The sequence below is a fragment of the Squalius cephalus genome (genome assembly GCF_949319135.1).
Source record: "Squalius cephalus genome assembly, chromosome: 16".
Taxonomy (NCBI): Eukaryota; Metazoa; Chordata; class Actinopteri; order Cypriniformes; family Leuciscidae; genus Squalius; species Squalius cephalus.
The window spans coordinates 8,572,387-8,594,435 of record NC_137137.1 but is presented as its reverse complement, the minus strand read 5'-3'; the positions used below and the strand labels follow the sequence as shown (position 1 = coordinate 8,594,435).

The following is a 22,049-nucleotide window of genomic DNA, read 5'->3' as shown; positions in this document are numbered from 1 at the left end:
ATAGTCATTTGAAAATAGTAATTACATGATGTACGGTACATGAAAAAACTCTCTTATATGATTGGATCCAACAGGAATTGTAATTACAATGAATAAATAACACAAGTAAAAATATATATTCTGACTATCCGTTAGATACTGGAACTATAATCATTATTTTCCTTCAAGTGTGGAATTTTCCAGTGTTTTTATATACAATGAATTAATGCCGTCCATGCCATGCATGTTACCAGCATCCCATACAGTTACATATTTGAACATTTATTTTACCTCAAATAAGCAAAGCATTTAGTTACAAAGGGGTGCAAAAGAGAATCACCCATTGACAACAGGCAACATCTATTGAACATTCCATGCAAAGCACCAGTCAAAATAAATTATACAAACTTAAAATGGCAGCAAGATTAAAAATTTGACATTTAAAATTAAAGTAAAAAATCTAAAACTAAGTGGCCCACTCTTTAAAAAAAAATTGGGGTAAACATTTTTAAATAAAATGGAAAAATTCTCCAAGGTGTATCTCTTCTACAAATCTTTCTGAAAACAAGTGCCTCTGCCCATGTACGTACTTGTATAATAAACAAAAACAACCTTTTGGTATTTGAAGCTCCTTAATCTGCCATCCCATTGTTTTATATAAATGTTTTACCCTTTGGATAAATATTGGGAATTCAACCAGGCCAAGTCAGGAAAAAGAGGCACTTTTATCTACAAGAACAGATAGCCGTCTAAATATTCTTAATCATGAGGAAAAATCAGTTATGTGGGTGGGTGGAGTGAATGTTTGCTCCTTGGAAAATTCTAATTCGCTTTAGTGTGTTGAGAAAACACCCTTGTAAAATATGCATCAGTGCTTTAGTAGCTCCCTAAATTAAGTGGAATACATTTCAGGAAACCAAAAAAACCTGTTCAAACAGGACATGTTAATGGTCGCTGCTCTTTTTAGCATGAACAATGTAGCCCTTTGCTTTTATGATGCCTCTGCTCTTGACGATGATGGAGTACCGTAAGACCCACTCCAGCCTCCAGTCGGCCACCTGCAGGTCCTTACTGCTCCCTTGGACTGCTTCCTGGAAGCCTGCGGCACTGATTAGCTCTAGACACAAAAAGAAATGCCAATTCATGATAACAAGGCAGAACCAGTTCATGCATGCAGTCATTGGCTCAGTGACTCAGTACAAAATACACACCTTTGGGGTCATTGTGCGTTAGCAACTGAATGTCGAACTCTTTGGCAAATGCAGTGAGGTCTGGAGGCATCACACAGCACGAGGCCAGATTCACCTGATTACTGCTCGGCTTTATCTGCATACCATGAAAGAGTACAAATTTAAATTCAATACTTTTCAAATCCATTGTACATTGTTTATCACAAAATACACACTCATTGCAGACCTGAGCCCAGTTATAGAGCTGCTCTAGGAGGGTTTTGTCCAAGTCCGACGTGCCGATGGCAGCAATTTTCTGGCTTTGCACGAGACTCTCCAGCTCTTCCCACAGCGGCTGAAGGTGGGTCAGCGTCTGTGCCTCACCCTCAGGGAGAGAAGGTGGAGCAATGATCACAGAGTCCAGCTGAGATACGCCTAACGAAAGACAAGCTGAACATCACAGAGGTGGATTAGTCAAATTATCCGTTAACTGTTCAAAAGTTTGGACGCAGTAATTTTTTTAAATAATTTAATACTTTTATTCAGCATGGATTCATTAAATTAATCAAAAGTAACAGTAAAGACTAACATTGTTAAAAAGCTGTTCTTCTGAACTTATTAATCAAAGAATCTCGAGAAAAAAAAAATGTATCATGGTTTCCACAAAAATATTAAGCAGCACAGTTGTGTTCAACATGGATAATAATAATAAGAAATGTTTCTTGAGCAGCAAATCAGCATATTAGAATGATTTCTGACACCGAAGACTGGTGTAATGATGCTGAAAATGCAAGCAAAATATTCACAATATTACTGTATTTTTTATCAAATAAATGCAGCCTAAGTGTATATATTGAATAATGATCAAAAATACTGCAACTTAAGCACATTTGAATGAGATGCCACTTTTTAAAAAATGACTGGCATTATTGATCCATTTATTGCTAAACTTCTCAAATTAGTCTGATCATGAGGATGTTGCTGATTTTACATTCTAAGGGGGTGAACAATTTATTAGTTGAAAAAATTATTTAAAAAAGAATAATTCAAAAATAATGAGTCAAACTTTAATGAGTCTGACAACATTAATTATTAAATTAAAGTATAATCACAATTAAGGTTCAGACAGGGATCATAAAAACTAATTAAAGTAAATAATAATTTACCATGATTATAAGTGACCCCATTTAACTCATTGTTTGGAGACTGCTAATTTTCTCTTAAAGTGCCCCTATTAAGAGAAATAATAGGTTTTTAATAGCTTTTTTAAAGGTTTGTAATTTTGTTTTGGAGGGCTCCTACAATACGTTACATGCATCCAAGATCAAAAAACACTTTAATTTTCTCATAATATACATTGCACATCACCTCATTTCTCAAATATTCTGAAAACGGTTCATTTGAAGATTCAGTCTCTTTAAACCCCTGCTTTCCGAGAGCCTCTTCTGCTTTGATTGTTAGGGTTACGTAGGTATGCAACAGGAAGTGAGGCTGGAATTGCCGACTCCTCGTTTCAGCAGTTCAGAATCGATTCTTTCTTTTAGGAGACAATAATTGTATTTGTGGTGCACTTTGATCTTTAAAACTTTGCAGACCTTTCATTCACAAAACCCCCTATATATTACACACTGCATGAAAGGTAATATTCAAAAGAGCATAATAGGGGCACTCTACATTTTGAAATTTTCTTTCAAACGTCAGTTAGTTTCGGGTAAGAAACTCACCCTTATCCATAATCAGTTTTACCCATCAAACATATGAATAATAATAGTGTATAGCTCATCATATTTAGCAGAACTTACCCATGTCTACTGCACTTCTAATTGATGAGCAGTGCGACTCAGTGAGAAAAAGCTTGACTGTAAAGATAAACATAAACATAGTTTCAAACATGCACAAGCATGGCAACAGCGATACTGTCTGAACGCACTAAGGACCAGTAATCCTCACCAGACACCTTCAGCTCCTCTCTCTCCTCTGGGGTGATGGCCTCTGTGTTTTCTGGAATGGTGCAGTCCAGAACAATGGGAAGCTCCTGAGGAAGAAAAACAGCAGTTACTGAATTGCACAACCATGCTTTCACGGAAAGTATCCAGTCAGTAACTGGATTATTCATTATAGTTGCATAATTTTTGCACTCTTGCGTCTATGAAGCTCCCCTGGTCACTTTACTTTGCATGTGAGAACATTAGACACCTTGTTAATGGACTGCATGAAAGGAATGCGTCAATAATAAGCCTCAGCTTTTGTGTGCTAAGACCTTTACTCTCTACTCACTGAGCAGAATAAGCCAGAGCAGAGGCACACCGGCCCCATGCCATGAACAATCACCATAACAACTGTCTTTTCATCCCAGTGCCTATGTATGCTTTACTGGTGCAGTGAGACAGACGTTTCGCTTTCCCACAATCCACAGAGTGCTCAACTGTTTATGTTCAGTGAGTCTGACAACATTTTGGCTACTTCTTCATGCAACCAAACTCTTTAATATGTCAAAGATGACATATGTTTAGTTTAAAATGGCTTGTTTAAAAGTTCTCAAGGTTTCGTTTTTCACTTTCATAATAAGTGTCATGCAAGGTCTTACCGAGTCAAGTGATGACGGCAATGCGGCAAACCACTCGCTCAGTGTGCCTTGGATGCAGTCTTGAAGCTGTGGATTAAGTTAGACAACATTACAAAAAACAGAACAGGCAACAAACCAAATATTTTGAAACATAAACCCTAACCCTAACCTAACCCACAAAAAAAAAAAAACATCGTGGCAACTTCCCTTTCCGAATCATTTCTCAATTTTTGAGAAAAGACATTTACATTATCTGTAATACTAACTATTGGGTGTTTCTCCAAACACAGGTGTACATACTAAGTTTTGGCCCTGTAGGATTTTTGGCATAATATAAATTATTAGCTAATAGTAATATTTTATGATGGTTTTTCATATTCTAAAATAATAATATTTTTCAATATATTGTTTAAGTATGAAATCATTTAATTAATAAAAATGAAATGAAAACCATTAAATGTATATGATGCAAATGTATATTAAATGCAAAATTATAATAATTAAAAAAGTGTGTGTGTGTGTGTATATATATATATATATATATATATATATATATATATATATATATATATGTATATATATATATATATAAGAAGGAAGTCATATTTGCATCAACTCTTACATCAAGACATGAACTTATTTCCTACATATTTCATAAAAACACATTATCATATAGCTACATTACTAATCCACTTGCGTGGGCTTGATGAATAGGCCTAATTTTTATGATGGGATGTCAGAAAGGGTTTGGCCAGTATATAAAAATGCACAGTCATTTGTCTGTCAACTGTTGAGGTTAAAGGCATGAATCAATGTATACTTCATTCCAGCATGTCAGGTCATGTCACATACTGTACACTTTCTTTAATAGGTCTATGAATGGGCAGATGCATTGCTTGTGTGCACAACTACTACTCACGGCCACAATGGTTCTTTGAATTACATATAGAAATTCACAGCACCATTGTGGCCTTGAGTAGTATATATACACACACACACAAAGATTAACATTACATTAAGAGATGCCAGAACAAAGACATGATTATTTGAATTTTTATGCAACAACAGTGAGATGCATATGGCTTAAGCCACATTTTGCATAGTTTCATGTCATGAGCAGCACGAGGCAAACTAGTCAGTGACGTCATTAATGGAAGCAGGCCAAAGATCACATATTCTCGGCCAGGATTCGTTCTTGTGAGCCGATTCTTCTTTTATTAATAATTTGATCGAACCGATGCGCAAATATTTCCACTGTAGGTGGGTGTCATGTTGGAGCCATACACAAAGAAACATATCACCAGTTTTTTCGAGCAGGAATAAACATATAAGTCAAAGTCAAATTAGGTTAATCATGACAGAATCCAACAACAAAACAAATGTACACAAAATGATACCCATAATTTAGAATATATATTAAACATATACGTATTTAACCATATTTACTTTAAAAAATACTTCGTAAATGGCTGCCGTGTGAGTGTGAGGAACACACACTTAAATAAAATAAAATGAATCCGTGAACCGGTTCGGCAAACTGAACCGTTCGAAGGAGCCGATGCGCAAAAAAGAATCGGACTTCCAACAGCAACGACGACCTTATAAACATAAATAATGGGGGTGACCGTGGTTAAACTCATTGACCGAACAACATCATACTGCAAAACATGTCAGGCCTGTGCTGCCAAGGTGGACCAAGATGCACTATAAGCACTGCAAACCCATGTCACTTACCTCCTCACTAGGCGAAGACGGACATTTCTTCTTAAGTCGACTGCGGTTGACTAAATTTCCAGTGTGAAGCTTCAGGGTTGTTGCGTGGTTAAAAAGCCGTTTCGCGTTTACATGAGACTCCATTACTCAGTGAAAATCGGTGACTGGAAAATGTGTTGTCTGTATGAAACTATTAACTACAATAAAATACCCTCGGGACAGTGTTTCCTTCTCTCTTGCATACACTAAACAGTGTAGTATGACTTTGCACTTGTAGTTCATTCAAGTAGAGAGAGGAGGTTAGAGCAGAGAGACTCACGCCCACAATGAGAATATGGGAAACCCTGGCAAGGATCAACCGGAGGTGGATTGGAATATATAATATATAATTCATTTTACAGCAACTTTCAACCTTTTTGACTAAAAGGCCCCCCATTGTCCAACACAATATTCAAAGGATCCCATGTAACGTTAGGCTGAGATCTTTCCTCTGGCGCTTCTGCAGTAATGATAACAGTAATGATTCTTCATTAACAGAAACCAAAAGTGAAGCATGAATCCCGAATGGAGTCTCAAGTTTCTTTTCATTTCTACACTGCATGAGCGAACAAATTAAAATAAAAAATATATAATCTTTTTTTGTTGTCCTTTTTAAAAAAAATTGCATTATCTTAAGACTTATTTTGAATAATGATAATAAATAAGTATATAATTTAAAGTCATCTTACAGCCTGGTCATGCCCCACCCCCCTGGTTGAGATCTTGATGTAGTGAAATCTTACCCATGTTAAATTTTGTCATTATGACACAGCAGAAATTATTCAGGTCAAGCCAAGTCACTTTTATTTATATAGCAATGTATACAAAATAGATTGTTTCAAGCAGCTTTAAACAGGAAAATAACACAAACTTCATCAAATATGAGAAGTCATTTCCAGTTTTGTTCTCATCCAATAGTGTCAGTGCAAGCAAATCGATAAAATGAAGTGTCTTACAAACCCCAAATTATTATGTTATATATTTTTCTATACATCTAATTATAATTGTGCCATTAAACTGCTTTTAATAAACTTTTAAAATTAAAAATCTGAGTTAAATACTCTCTTTGAAACAAAATATAAGTTTAATTGTACATTAAAGTGAATAAAGACACTGTCAGGATATAAAATGAGAGCAAACATCTACATGTGTTTTAATTGCTGAGGTTCTTACAGAAAAAAATGCTATTCAGAACTTTACAGTATATTCAAGCAAAGTACCCCCAAAGAAAGACATTGACAGTGAGTAAAATGAGGGCATTGACATTGCAGACAGTCTTCCAGGTGTGGTCTTCTTCAATACTTGTGAGTTTCTTTTCCAGAGCCTGCCGTTCCTCCTGACTTATCTCTTGTTTAGCCACATGGGAGAGACCACACAGCCACATTCCAGCACGCTTCCACCATGCAGGCATGTCCTCATCCGACCCCTCTGACTCAGTAGTGCTGGGATCAGAGCCTGCTGGTTCAGAGCCTCTAGCCCAGGGGTCTTCCAGCTCTACACGCTCCTTCTTACTGTGTCTCGTCCACCAGGTCAAACGAACAAGCTGAAATGAAATATGAGTGTTATATTAGCTCATGTTCAGTGTGTGTTACTGATAAAATATCATCATAAATGATGTACATGTTGTGTATGTAAATATATAAATAAAAAATATACATGCTTTCTTTGCTTTTTATACTAATAAAGAAATTAAATAGTCTTGTCTTTATAAATTAATTTCCAAAATCGAGGTAGTCTTTGTTAGTGCACATGTTGCGTTGGTATAGCCTAGATAATTTGGGCTGTTTTGGGCAGCAGAACCTCCTTTTGTGGACATTAATAAATGCAAAATGCAAAATAATTAAATGCAAAATGTTCTTAGGTGTAGGATTAGTCTGTTATATGTAATTTTCTTAATTTTAAACCAATATAAAAACACGGAAATGCCCTTTTAGATAGGTAATGGTCTGGGTACATGCCCTTTATCTCCTTTTTGTAAGCGTCTTATACAAATGGATATGGAAGGGATAATGTACATCAATACTGATTTGAGTAGAAACCTTTTTAAAATCGTACCTCTTTCTAATCTATTAAGTGTACAAAACAATCATTCTAGCAACAAGACGAACACTTCGACAATATTACTGTAGACCTACTATTAATACTGATGCAGTATTGTTGCAGTATAAATAAATAAATAAAATAAAATATGTAGTTTCTAAGGGCCTTAGGGGGGGGGGGGGGTCTTGCGATTTCAACCAATGGAGATTGGAGTGGACACCTTGGTGGACACCGAGTGGGACCCGGAGCACAATTTCAACTGAAGGGGAAGAAAAAAGCGATTTCAAGGGGAGCCAGAGTAACAACCTGCAACCCTGATACCACAGCTACGGCCTTGGCGGTCATTATCAGGAAATAATGTTGCGACCGAACAATCAGAATTAATAATTTCAGAGAGCCGTGTAATAAAAATAAATATTTAAATGTTTTTGCAGTTGATAGTTACGTGTTGCTCTGGAATAGGTGCAGTGCAGAGGCTGACGGCTGTGATGATCAGAGCTGTCAGTGCAAGAAGGATTAGAGCAAAATACAGGTAGTGCACATCTTTCAGCAGGGCGGGACGCAGGTCTTTCTCTCCGCATGACGGGGTGCTATAGACAAATTCCATTACCATCCTCACTGTGCCAACTGCAAGTCCCACCATCAGACCCCAAAAAGCACCCTGTGCAAGATAAAAGAAAGCAGCTTCGCTTGGATGTTTTACAACCTTCTTAAAAGAAATGCATTGAATGTTATAAGATATTTACCTTTCACTTTATTGCATGAGCACAAATCAGCTAAAACATATTTAATTCACCTGTTCATTTACTCGCCCCCAGAAGATGGCCATAATAAACAAGGCGGTGATGGGAGGTGCCAGGTAGCTAGTGATGGCCTGAATGTAGTCAAACAGCTGTCCACTACTGGATGTTTGAATGATAGGAATCCACACAATGCTCAGGGCCACTAGGAATAAAATGAACACCCTGTAGATGTAAATAAACAGCAGCAATTAGTAAGACCGCAAATAAGTCAGGAGACTAAGGCTGTTCAGTTTATATTTTGGAAAAGGTTATACTTCATTACCTTCACTTTCAGTTTGCATACAAAGTATATCTAATTGATTTGAGCTGTGTTGTACATGTGCTGTGCCTTTATGACCCAAAAAACAGGTCAGCAAAACCTATACGATGTGGTTATCCACCTGGTGTGGTAAACCGCAGAGGAATGTTAACTTTCGTTAAACTAGTTTGCATGCATATAACGATAACATTCATTTCTTTTAGATACTTGTGTACAAATGTGTCCAAAATGAAAGTGTTCTAATGTTTTTCCACAAAGCATTTAACAGTAAGTACCTGCCCACTACCATGAGCTCTCTCTCAGAGGCCCGGAGCCGGATTCGTTGCCAAATGTCCATGGTGAACAGAGTGCTGCTACTGTTGAATATAGAGGTGAGAGAGGACATGAGCGCTGCCATCATTACTGCGATCATCAGACCTCTCATACCTACAAAACAATGACAGTGAAAGAAAGAATAGATAAGTATAACAAGAACAATAGGAATATCAGAGAAACAAGATGTTGTACAGCAACTTATCTGCTAAGTGATGCACTAATTTTTTGCAGGAGCATTATAGACTTAAGAATATATAATATTACTAAGTCTATTAAGAATATAGACTTTGAATATAAAAAGTAATTTCTGATTTCTGATTTAAAGTGCCACTCTGCCTCTGCTCATCAACATCATATCTAAAGATAAAAGATATGGGTAGGAAACAAGCATAAAATTGAGAAATTCTGGCAAAAGTAACATTAACATTTCTTTTCAAAATAGATAAAACGTAAATATAGAGGCTTAAATATTTACATTATAATATTATAATTTATGATAGATACATAATTTAAATATTTTATTATAATTATACACACACGTTTGTTTCACTATATTAGTGAGGACATTGCATAGACTTCCATTGATTTTATATCAGGTTAATGATATACCCCTAAACATACCTATCACAGAAACATGAGCAAATACACACACACACACACACACAGGGACTCGAACTGGGGATCTTCTTGTGAGACAACATTACTACCGTCTGAGCCGTACATTATATATATATATATAAAATTATGATACTATATAATCTATTAAAAAATAGAATTGTTAGTTTGTTAACATGTTAGCTTTTCATTTTTGACAAATGATCTTATATAGGTGACAAAGGAAAATTTCAACTAAATGAAAAAGATTGTCATACCCACTGGCATGAGCTCCACAACTAACTTTGGGTAAGCAATGTTAGAGCAGCCAACACGGGTCCCACAGATCTTCTGACACTCATCAGGATCCACACACCCTACTTCATCTAGAAAATACACAGACATCATCACATAAAACCAAGAAAACAGAGATTTCACAATCAACCAAATGAATGGTGGGGATAATTCATTAAAAGAACATAAACCCCTTTTCATTGGTTTAATAAATGTTCGTAACTTTTTAGAATCCAGACCATAAATCTATAGGGGAAATGCAAGAACGACTGAGCGTACTTGGGTAAAGAGCTCTGCTGATCATTCCTGGCATAACAACGAAGAACATAGGGAAGACCTTGAGGTAGCCACCGAGTACCGAACCACCTTTGGCATGGGACAAGTTTTTGGCAGACAGAGACCTTTGCACTATCACCTTCAAACAATAAATAGAAGCAATTGCTTGATGTAAAACAGTTTTTAAGCTTAAAGAGACCTATTTGTAATTTAAACTGTAAAGTCATAATGCACCAATAGTCTTCTAATTCTGTTTCACCTGGTCTGTGCACCACACCCATGTGGCAAGAACTGTGAGTCCAAAGATCAGGCCTGGCCAAGGAAGGTCTCCTGTCACTGGATCTCTGAAGATATGAAAGGCGTCAGACCGAGGAAGATGACAAGTGGTGTTGGGGACCGTGATAGCAGGTACAGCTTTCTCATACTGAACCAGCAGACCCTCGTACCATCCAACTTTGTCAAATGCTGCCGGGGAAAATTCATTTGAAATGACTTTCCCAGGAATAATTTATATAATTGTACCTTTTCAGGAAGAAGGGTTCTATACCTATAAACATGAGGACAAATGCTCCTATAACCATGATGACGGTCTGTATGGCATCAGTGTAGATTACTGCTGTCAGCCCACCTGCATTAAGACAAGCCACGAGTTGCTGCTTTTCAACTAGAATCACATTTAGACATTAGTTATCTAAAATATTAGTGTGGTTTTATTACCAGCTATAGTATAGAGTGCAGTGACGGCTAGCAGCAGAACGGTGGAGACATACAGGTCCCATCCAAGTGACACCTGGATGAATAAAGCCCCTGAAAAAATGTCTGTCTGAAAAGAACACAGTTGCTTATAATAAACTTGAATATATGTAGTGCATTTCTATGCAGCATTGCTGTTTACTCTTATTGAAGACCATATAGCATACTGTATTGCTGCTCCTTGGCGTAGTTATATCATCAAAAAACATGTTTTATGATAATATATTAGCAGTATTTTTTTTCTAATTATGTATCAGATTAGCATTCCTTCCAATGGTTTTTGTTTGTTTGTTTTAATGAATATATATATTTCATTAAATATATAACAAATATTTAATAATTACACATATATATTAATTTATTAAACAAGGAGTCTTACTGATATCTTGGTGAAAATGTAGAGGATGAGAGACAGCACACTCATGTAGATTCGGATGCGCTGACCCCCGAACCTCTTCCTCAGATACTCTGGCATCGTGACCACACCAGCAGAAATATACACAGGCACAAAAATCCAGCCCAAGGCAATAAGGACCCACACTGCCTACAGAACAATCACACTTGAGGTCTGACACGAGGTTTTGTTTCAGCATGTGATGCAATAAAGCGGTCAAACATTTGTTTAGCCCAAGACAACTGCAATGTGAAATCAGTAATTACTGAAACAACACTGAAAGCTTGCAAGATGAGGATTAATTTGTCTGCCGTACATTCAACTCAAATCCCCCGACTGCAAGTCCCCCCGCGGCTCCTGTCCCTGCTAATCCAATGAACAGGCCACTGCCTACGTTACTGGACATCAAAGAGGCACCAATCTGTTGAAACACAATACTGAAAAAACACTCTCAAAACTAAAGGAAAGTATGATAACTCACGCTGAAAGAAGCATGTCTTCACACTGACTAAACACAAAGTCAGCTGTCAAAATATTACTTATTAAAGTACAGTATGTGTAAGTGTTGTATATATGATTTCATTTAGTTTCAAACTTTACACATTCACTCAATATGTTTACACGTAATAAATTCTTTTATGAGACTGCAGAGATGTCATTTCCTTTTTCCTGGTTGTAATTCCAGACAAAGGCTTTGAAAATCTAAAGTCTTCCTTGTAGGCATGCACAAAATAAATATAATTTCCAGCTTTATTATAAAGAAAGACACAAAAACTCACTGGCCACCATGTCATGGACCGTCCTGCCAAGAAGTATCCTCCCACTGTCCCACGGTTGGCTCTGACTGAGGACTACAAATCAGAAATCTCTAGCATCAAAAATTATACATACCGAATTCTCTACATCAATGCAAATGTTGCCAGAGAGGCTGCAAACTTTCACTTACCCATATTCCAACTGCCAACACAAACACAAAGTAGACTACAACCACAGCAATATCAGCAGCCTCTAAAACAAACTTCACAGGCACCTCGGGCTCTGGGGTGCCCGTTACAAGCTCAGGTAAAGCTGGCATTTTCTACAATGCCTGGGGCCGAAGTGTGAACTTTGAAGCAGGTGCTGATTTCATTAATAATTAATCAGCCTGTTTCAGAGAATGCTGAGAATGCACGAGTTACACATTATATGACAGATACAAATCACCACATGATGACGCTGTAAACTAATTTACTTTTTATATTTGAAGACACACACATATACATAAATGAATTGGATATCTATATATCTATATATATATTCTATATAAATCTATCTATCTATCTATCTATATCTATATATATATATATATATATATATATATATATATATGGATTCTGGAGTTATTTTGCATATTAATCTAATCCTAAATGAATTAAATTCAATAAAAAGACACACTCACTACAAATATTGCAAGATTTTTTTTTTTAATTGCAGAGTGACTTATAAAAACAAAACTAATTTTGTACATGTGAGACATCATAAATACTCAATGTGACATTCAACTGCATCAGTCCATTCATTTCTTCTTCCAGAATTTGCTGTAATCATCAACTTTGAAATCATCCTCAAAATCCTCCAATTTCTGTTTAGCTGCCCTCTTCGGTTCCCTTTTCCGCATCCTGATTTTCCTCTCCTCCTCAGAGAGGGTGGTGATGTCCACGGGCATCTGGCAAAAGAGTAAAAGCTGTCAATGATAACTGACTCAAAACACACACAACGAAGGTACTTGTTCTTTTTGTACCTTTTTTTGTGTTTCAGAGAAAATAACAGCATAGCAACATAATTTTCAAGGCAGGATTTTCATTTTGCTTGGATATATATAAAACACTAACCTTCATTATTCTTTTGGGCTCTCTATATCTGATGTTGATGGTGGACCCGTCAGGTCTCACTAACAGAACTGGATACATCCTCTCATACTTCTGCCTCCCAAAGCGGACCACACAGGTTCTGTTGGAGTTTGACTGAAAGACTGTGGTGTGAAATGTGGATGTGGCTTGCAAACACCTGTGGGTGACAACAGCCTGAAGACACCTGTGCAAAACAATAAAAAGGACATTAAACATCTAAATATTTCTGAACATCAATGATTACGCTTCAAAAAGCTGCAGTATAATAGAAAAATAATGAAAACATTGTAGCTTCAGAACCCTACTCACTTGATGCCATCCATTTGCGAAGTCAGATAGATTCAGGTTTTAAGTTATTTATAAAGGGAAATAGTAAAGACACTAAAATCCTTCCACGAACAGGTATTTTGAATGGTATTTCAATGGTAATTGAATGGTAAATTAGTGTCTTGGCTTCGCATAAAACTTATGTTTGTTTAACCTATATGTATAAACCCGAAAATTCTTTGTAAATGCAATGACTAACGTTACAACACTATGTCAAAAGACGGGCGAACTCAAGGAGTAATCGGTTCACTACTTACCTAAATAAACTCTTGCAGGGCTGGCCAATTGCATTTAAAGCCATGATCATATTTGCAACCCTGGAAACGGCTATATAGTAAATGCCTTCATAAATGTGAGAAGAAAATAGCACAACTCTTCGAAATGAAGAAGGTCACCATCAACAAACAGCATGGATGTGTGTCAGAATCAAATGCTCCCCCTGGAAACTTGCACTGCAGCTTCCAATAGTTCCGCTGTCTGTTCTCTTTGGATTTTAGTTCACATTTAGAAATAAAACCTTTTTTTCTTATTGTGCATAAAATAGATTCACCAAAGCCAACTTCTTTCACAATTAATAATTAAACCACAATTTAGCATGCAATGTTTTATTAAATAATAATGTATGAAACACAGCCTGTCGTAAAAGCGTTTAGTTGATTTATACGTAGGTAGCTATATAATATAAAAAGGAACAGTATACATCAGTAAAAATCTAAAAGCCTCAGTCATTTTCTCATAAAAAGGTTCTGTAACAAAAGAAATATGATTAAAGTTGTTTTTATTACATGCAGCAGCCTCATGGGGGCAGGCTTGTTGAGATCACGCAATCATTATCATCACATCATCATTTCGGTAACTTCCCTGTTATTGGATGCTTGTCTAAATTTTAGATAATAGATTTTAACTCTCTAAACTTGTTTGTCCAATGAAGTAGTGGAAGTGGGAGCCGCTGTCTTCTTATAATGTGCTGCCAGTCTGTCTGCCTCTCTGTGTCCTGAGAGTAGAGCTCCTTGCACTGTGCCATAAAGAGTCTTCATCGTTGCCTCACCTGCAAACAAGACCTGAAGATCCTGAAATAAATGAAGTGAAAATCACTTTAATACTTCAGTGCTAAATGACAAAGAAAATCAAAATCAAAGGAGGGCCTCTTTTAAACATACTTCTAGTTTATGAAAACCTCCTCCTTATAGCCTATATCTCAATGCATATTTCAATAATTAAAATAATTAACCATTACTAATTTTAATTCAACATAATGGTAGGCAATAAAATAAAATATCACATACTTCACTAGGACACCGGCAACCCACTAGAGGTTGTGCCAAAGTGTCCATAACTTGCCCATCAACACCAACAGGGAGGAAAGCGTAAGTTCCCTTTACGAATTTGTTGCTGCGCCACTTAGTGCTAAGAATGGACTTTGGCTGAGGAATGTTTGAATGTCCTTGGGAATACAGAAAATATTACACGATGACAAAAAGTTTTTAAGTAAACTTTTTAAAAACTTAATTAATTTGAATTCCAGTAACTGACATATCATTAAAAAGTAATACAAGTAATGATATGGATATTTCTTTAGAGAGGATTTCTTTACCAAAGAACATTTTGAGATGATCAGTGACAGCAGCTGAGAGTTCGTCATCTGTCATGGTTTCAATCAGGTCAGCAATGTCTCCTGGACACCAACCAATTAAGATATTACCAAACCTAGAAAAGAGAAAATGAAAGATTAATAAACGTTAACAAGTAACAATGTAAAAGGAGTCATATTATATATTTTTCCTGAGGTACACGAATAATGTTACTAAACCATTTTGCCCCATAAACAGTCATAATAAAGGCTACCACTACTACATAATAATAATAATAATAATAATAATAATATGTTTTTTGAAGCACAGGCTTTGACTGATTTTTCTACATTTTACTATTAATAATAGTTCTGCTGTTTAGGACTAATAGTTCATATACAGATTTCTCATATGGCATTTATACTTGTAAACGTGCATGAATTAATTTAACATTAACATTTTAAAAAAATTGCCATTTAATGCAACATTAACCTTTCTTTGGGTCTCAGGACAGAAAAGCACTGCAAGTTCTTGAGCCACTGCATTTTATTGGTGGATACTGAGGCAGGCGTGTCATCCTCATAAATGAGGCTGATAGTACCAACTTCATTCTCCCAGAATGCCTCTTCATATTCCAGAAAGATCTTGGCAATACTGCCAAAGCACAGCTTATCGATGACCTCCATTTTCTCGCATGGGAGACAGGGGATGAAGAGGCTGGAAGCTTGAGCTTTTAGACAACCTTCAAACACACACACACACACACACACACACACACACACACACACACACACACACACACACACACACACACACACACACACACACACATAAATGTGCCAGTCTCACTTCAGACAGCATGATCATCCTCAAAATACTCAATCCTTATCAACACATACCCAGAGAAATGGTCACTATTACATGATCGGCTAGAATCTCTTCTCCATTCTCACAGACAATGCAAACTGGGTACTGACGGACTTTTTCATCAGAAGCAGCTTCAGTGTGAGCAGTCGGAGAGGGGGCTACAGAGAAGGTTCCATCCCATTTGATCTTACTAACTTCTCTTTTCAGCAGCAAACTATCCTTAGGGAAATCCTCCAGTAGTATATCTACAAGCTGAAACATTAAACTGACAGACATATAACAATTAACACTAAATGAATCATTTACTTAGCAATAATTGCAAATGAATGCAGATCATCTTCTCAACCCATCATACCCTGCAACATTGAGACTGTCACCCATGTTGGTATAATACTGCCAGGAGTCAAGAGAGATCCTGTGGAGGTCTGAAGCTCCAACGTCAATCAGCATGTCTTTGCCAACCAAAGCAAAAACACTCTGCATTCTCGTTTTTTTATCCTTGTCTTGCAAGCTGTCAATCACACCTTGGGTTTTTTCTGCATAGTGTTCACCTAAACTCTTTCCCGTGTTGAAGCCACGGTGTTGAATAATGCCCTCCCCAGCTTCATATGCACGTCTGGCGAAGTCTGCATCCACTTTGTGTCCCTTGTTACTGTAAAATGCTTCTGTGCCCATGTCAGGGACCTGGTTAAGAAGGCCAGACTTTTTTAGTAGACAGTAGACAGGGTTTTCTTCTGACGCCCCATGGATGTACTGAGCTCCAGTATCAACACATGCATTCCCTTTGACATGAAAAAAGAAAGACATTGACATATAGCCGACTGTTAGATATAAATTCAGCATATAATCTAAACACTTCTATATGGTTTCATTACAGGATCAGAACAGGCAAAAAAAAGAAAAAAGAAAATGTAAAGTGACAACAATTCCCCAGATATTTAAAATACGTAGGGTAAAATATCATATTTAAACTGGATTTAAAATCGTGTGATGCCTACATTCTTTTGACAGCAAAAAAAAGGACTATTTAATGGAAGCGAAACTAAGTCATGGGTCCACAGATTTCAGTTTCCTGAAACAGTTTCCTCTACTTTTAGCACACAACCCTACTTTTATTTATCATAAGTTAAAACAATGCTAAAATAATAAACATAATTAACGGTTATAATTATTATTATTAATAATACATAATAAATCATTTATTTCATTGTTATTATATTATTGCACTTATTAGCATAAACATTTTCTATATATTAACTTTTTACTATAATACTCTTATAATTTGTCAAGTGTTGAATTCGTGTTGGTATTCAAATGATAATGTATTGTATGCTATATGAGGTATAATGTATTCACCAAAAGTTGCAGAAGCTACTCTTCCTCCGACCTTCTCGGAGGCTTCCAGCACCGTGACGTCATTAAATCCGTATTCTTTCAGCTTCTTGGCTGCAGAGAGTCCTGCCACACCAGCACCAATCACCACGATACATGGGTTTCTGAGTGCCATCTATAATATTGAAGAAGGTATTACGTTAACCCTAACTACACAGCAGCTTTACTACAAACAAGATGCATTACTAGACAGTACATGGTATTCCTATCACAACCAGCTTTTTTAGCTTTCTGAATTAATTTGTTGGTTTAGACGAAATATGAAGTTAAAGTTAGACAATAGCTATAACGAAATCGTTAGGCTACTTACTTTGTAACGGAGCTAAATGCTGACTATCCACCTTTATTTAGTTGCATTGCTTAGTTCCACTTCCTCTTTTCCTGCCATGACTTCATATCGATTCAGAGGCGGTGTTTAGTTTGTTCTGACTCAGACTGTCTGAAGCAATGAAGAAACACGTCGTCATGGTTTTCTTCCCCTTCGGGTCGTTGTATACACAGTTGTCCAATAGAGGGCAGAAATTCCTAAGAAATTGATTCTAATTTTGAACACCTGGGATGGACTATATTTGTCTTATTATAATAAAAAAATTATCACTCTAAAAAATGCTGGGTTGTTTTAACCCAATTTTGGGTCAGATATGGACTAACCCAACGTTGGGTTAAAAATGTAATTTAAAAAATGGACAAATTGCATTGGTTACATTAAAAATGTAACCCAACGGCTGGGTTTGTCCATTTTTAAATTGCATTTTTAACCCAACGTTGGGTTAGTCCATATTTGACCCAAAATTGGGTTAAAACAACCCAGCATTTTTTTGTTTTTCTGAGTTGCTGAAACTCTAAACCCCTAAGTTGAATAAATCACTCTTTCTGTAAAACCTTAAACAAGTTCAGGCAGTTCAAGCATTTGAAAATCTCATGCACTCTTTTTGCAAAACTTTGTTCACACTTATTTCTAATGATGTGATCAAACCATCTGTTCAAAATAACAGTGCACAGGTGCACTGAATGTAGATATGAACAATAGAGGGAAACAATTTGAAAAGGAGAGGAGGAAGAGTATGTGTAAGAGATGGTGGATGAGAAAGAGCAAGGTGTGGACAGTGTTGTCAAGGCTGAATCCCGCACACTAGAGGATTTTTCTCTTTGCCTGGCAAGAGACGACATTGCCTGTGATGTGGACAAAGTCCTCAGGCTGGACCCGACATGAAGATGTGATGCTGAGGCAGAATGAATCTTTCACTGACTTTGATTTTGCAGTTTTACAACTGAGTGTACTGTAACATGCTTTTCATTTAGAGTTGTTTTAAAAAAAAAAAAACTTTTTGGCTTTTGTAGTTGGACTACAGTATTTTACAGTATGCAAGTACTGAATATACAGACATTCAGTAATATTCAGTACAACACTATACTTGCAATGTGAGACAGCAATATGTTGCGGTGTCCGAAACCATAGTGGACGCACATTGCACTGCAGTAACGACTAACGAGTGTACAACCGATGTACGCTCAACAGCTGTCCGAATTCGCCCACTCCTTTTCATTCACTCCTGTGTGAACAGTATTAGTGGACTAACATAGGGAATGAGGGTTTAGGGGGCGATTTCGGAAAGTGGGTAATGGTTTCGAGAAATGTGTTTTAGAATTCTGAAAAACTGTAAATAAACTTCAGCAGGATTGATCCATTCAAGTGACATAGAAAAACAAAAATGTAAAAGAAAAAGTGCACATGTTTTCATGATGGGGTTAAATAAGAGGTGCACTTCCTTTTCTTTAATGATAAAATGTCTTGCCCTTAGGCTTTCTCTTCTCAGACAATATTTTTTAAAACAAATGTATTGGAGCGCAGAAACACTTCATGCAAAACTATAGTAAGCCAGCCAAAATGCCCATTTTTAATCAGTGTCTTCTAAATTCATCTATCTGCACTTTCAGCTGCTTTCCAAAGCTGACACTTTTCAACACCCAGAGTCTGGCCAGTGGAGAACCAAGCCATTCACTTTTGTCACAAAACGAGCCGCCCTTTTGTTCAACCAGGCTCGGATGAATCAGTGACCTTATTGTGGCATTAATTCATCATCGGTGTAATTTATCATCTTTTGGCACTGTATGCAGCTTAGTTTTCAATAATCTGTGCTTTGTCTCAAAGCAGGGTTGAACAGATCTGATCCAGCGAGAAGCAGGTGAGGGGTGAAATCATGTCTTTTACACAAAAAGCTCAGTGAAAAGACTACACCAACAAACAACAGACGTCTTCTGCTGCACTCAGGGGGAGTGACACTGCCCTCCACTCTCATTGTTTATCTTTGTTTGGACGGCCAGTGACTGCATGTACGGACAATTATGATAGCTGTTTATCATTGTGACAGAAATGTGCCCCTGAAAAGATACTTTTCATGCTTTGCACACGCAACACACGGTTTAAGTGCTTTTATCTTTAAGAAATTATCATAAATCTGTTGTTGGTCACATAAATATGAGTGTTTTGGAAACATCAATGTGATCATATTTCTCAAGATGATTAGATGATGACTGAAGGATATTGTGGGATTTGGAGAATGTTTGGTTTGAGAAGGTATAAGTACTTTTTCCCATGGTGCCGTTTTCACTTTATAATGAAATAACTTGTCAGGGCAGGACAGTCCAGGGGCAATGGGCTGTATCATCTGTTTGTCGACAGACAGTCCCACCCCAAAAACCCAAAGCCCCCTAGACACAATGTATGCTATATCTGCAGTATATACAACTGTGCATGTGCATTGATAGTTTACACTTTCTAAGAAAATCTGTCCTGTCTTTTCTTATGAATTCCTTATATAGTGGCCCCAAAAATATTTGGGTACTTAAGACACAATGTAAATATCTTTGCATTACGTATCAAAACAATGGCATTTATTTTAAAGAAATGAAGCACAAGCACACTACAAAAAATGACAAAATGAAGTTTATGAAGTTTAGATCTGGGCCTGGTTTTACAGACCGAGCTTAGATTAAGCCAGAATTAGACCTTAGTTTAGGACACAAATGATCTTTTTAATAAAATCCGAGAGCTTTCTGACCCCACCACATAGACTGCAACATAATCACCACTCTCAAGGCCCAAAAAGGTAGTAAAGACATTGTTAAAATAGTCAATGTGACTACAGTGGTTCAACCTTAATTTTATGAAGCAATGAGAATACTTTTTACGCGCAAAAATAAAGTAGTTATTTTTTATAGGTTTTTTGCACACATAAAGTATTCTCATTGCTTCATAACATTAAGGTTGAACCGCTGTAGTCTCATGGACTATTTTAATGATGTCTTTACTACCTTTCTGGGCCTTGAAAGTGGCAATCACGTGTCAGTCTATGGGGGATCAAAGCTCTCGGATTTCATCAAAAATATCTTAATTTGTGTTCCGAAGATGAACGACATGAGGGTGAGTAATTAATGACAGAATTTTCATTTTTGGGTGAACTAACCCTTTAACTCATGTACTGTAGTTACCTTATATTACCAGCATTTTCTTGGATAAGTATACTGCAAGTACACGTACTGTAAAATAAAGTGTAACCAAAAAAAACATTACTGGTTTGCGTTCAGTTAAAACAGCTTTTTGATTTCAATTAAGGTTAATAGTTAGCAGTATCAATAGTTTTAGAAAATGGTTTAGGGAAAGTGAAGTTTGTTCTGAGAACTCTGTAGGCTATTATTGTTTGTTTGCAGATGCTGCTTGATTTTATATTTTGTTTCTAATCAAAGCAATACAATTCTGCCAATTTTTAAATGTGACTTAAGTGTCCATACTTTTTGGCCAATACGAACAATATTGAACATTGATTGAAATCTTTAGGTAAAGTAATTGTATGATAAAAAAGTATCTTTTCATATGCATTGATCATATACAAAAGGATGTAGTAGGTCTTTAAGTTGGTGTTATTATCGACCAAAGATGACAGAAGCTGCAGAGCTCTGTGTGGGTGCAACTTTCTCCCAGCACAGTAAACAGCAAAAAGTAACCCAAACAATACCACATTTGTTTTGCGCATCAGAGAGCCCATTGTGCGCCTGCTGGTGAGCTCTCCATCAGTTTCTCCTGGCACAATGGGTGAATGGTCCCCCAAGCCGCGCCTGTCCTGTCTTCTGATACAAGTGATGGGTATGTATGCCAGTCATGTCATCCGCTTATTTCAGAATCAGCCTGGCATGGCTGTATTTGTAAGACTAATGACAGCATGGCTGAGAGAAAAGCATGATTATGTTCACTCATGTAATCATTATGCCTCAATGCTCCTGTCTACCAGGGCAGGGGAATCAAAAGGAAATGTGAGACGGCAAGCCAAAAGCTCTCATCTTCTCACACAGGGGAAGGCCGTTAGACAGTGATAACAGGGCAACTCATCCCTTACATTTTTTTTAGAAACTCATCTCAATCTCAAAGGACTCCGTTATACATGCTTCACCATATTTAAACCATTCATTAACAGAATGGTTAAACTAAACGGCATACAATTTCGACCACCAAAGAATTTGCACTCTTTCTTACTATTAAGTGATACAAATTAAATGTTTATTTTTGTATATTTGCACATGATTTGTAAAACATTATTATGATTATGTTACCATTATAATACATAATACATACATTTAGGCCTGTGGAATATTAATTTAATAAGCAATGGAATAAATTGCTTGGTAAAATATTAAGTAAACAATCAGTTAATCAGATAGTGAATATATTTAATAAGGAATATAATAAATTTAATTATGGAGTTCAAGTAGGCTATTTAAAATATTTGGGTTATGCTAGCCTATAAGAAGGGT

The 22,049-nt window shown here is 36.6% G+C and overlaps 4 protein-coding genes across 5 annotated transcripts; all 4 read right to left on the bottom strand.

Moving 5' to 3' along the window:
- Nucleotides 1-920: 920 nt before the first annotated feature.
- gclm (glutamate-cysteine ligase, modifier subunit) lies at nucleotides 921-5,764 on the bottom strand. The gene is made up of 7 exons (XM_079897355.1): nucleotides 5,449-5,764; nucleotides 3,736-3,801; nucleotides 3,099-3,183; nucleotides 2,951-3,007; nucleotides 1,396-1,598; nucleotides 1,191-1,305; nucleotides 921-1,096 (listed from the first exon to the last, which is right to left on the bottom strand). The coding sequence occupies exons 1-7, from the start codon at nucleotides 5,569-5,571 to the stop codon at nucleotides 924-926; spliced, it is 822 nt and encodes a 273-aa protein (XP_079753481.1). The 5' UTR covers nucleotides 5,572-5,764; the 3' UTR covers nucleotides 921-923.
- A 485-nt stretch (nucleotides 5,765-6,249) lies between these two features.
- Nucleotides 6,250-12,279, bottom strand: slc5a9 (solute carrier family 5 member 9). Of its 2 annotated transcripts, none has more exons than XM_079897305.1 (13): nucleotides 12,141-12,279; nucleotides 11,974-12,045; nucleotides 11,511-11,615; nucleotides 11,180-11,344; nucleotides 10,765-10,870; nucleotides 10,595-10,675; nucleotides 10,307-10,512; nucleotides 10,051-10,186; nucleotides 9,756-9,863; nucleotides 8,844-8,994; nucleotides 8,303-8,471; nucleotides 7,952-8,167; nucleotides 6,250-7,009 (listed from the first exon to the last, which is right to left on the bottom strand). In XM_079897305.1, the coding sequence occupies exons 1-13, from the start codon at nucleotides 12,267-12,269 to the stop codon at nucleotides 6,674-6,676; spliced, it is 1,980 nt and encodes a 659-aa protein (XP_079753431.1). In that variant the 5' UTR covers nucleotides 12,270-12,279; the 3' UTR covers nucleotides 6,250-6,673. The 2 variants fall into 2 exon arrangements, with proteins under 2 accessions (XP_079753431.1, XP_079753432.1); XM_079897306.1 differs by having other exon boundaries at nucleotides 10,765-10,837.
- A 363-nt stretch (nucleotides 12,280-12,642) lies between these two features.
- On the bottom strand, nucleotides 12,643-13,858 carry mrpl55 (mitochondrial ribosomal protein L55). The gene is made up of 3 exons (XM_079897359.1): nucleotides 13,668-13,858; nucleotides 13,066-13,267; nucleotides 12,643-12,899 (listed from the first exon to the last, which is right to left on the bottom strand). The coding sequence occupies exons 1-3, from the start codon at nucleotides 13,715-13,717 to the stop codon at nucleotides 12,750-12,752; spliced, it is 402 nt and encodes a 133-aa protein (XP_079753485.1). The 5' UTR covers nucleotides 13,718-13,858; the 3' UTR covers nucleotides 12,643-12,749.
- Nucleotides 13,859-14,001: 143 nt separating this feature from the next.
- paox1 (polyamine oxidase (exo-N4-amino) 1) lies at nucleotides 14,002-17,686 on the bottom strand. The gene is made up of 8 exons (XM_079897315.1): nucleotides 17,551-17,686; nucleotides 17,205-17,355; nucleotides 16,204-16,630; nucleotides 15,881-16,113; nucleotides 15,474-15,723; nucleotides 15,005-15,117; nucleotides 14,697-14,854; nucleotides 14,002-14,480 (listed from the first exon to the last, which is right to left on the bottom strand). The coding sequence occupies exons 2-8, from the start codon at nucleotides 17,353-17,355 to the stop codon at nucleotides 14,319-14,321; spliced, it is 1,494 nt and encodes a 497-aa protein (XP_079753441.1). The 5' UTR covers nucleotides 17,551-17,686; the 3' UTR covers nucleotides 14,002-14,318.
- Between the last annotated feature and the right edge of the window lie 4,363 nt (nucleotides 17,687-22,049).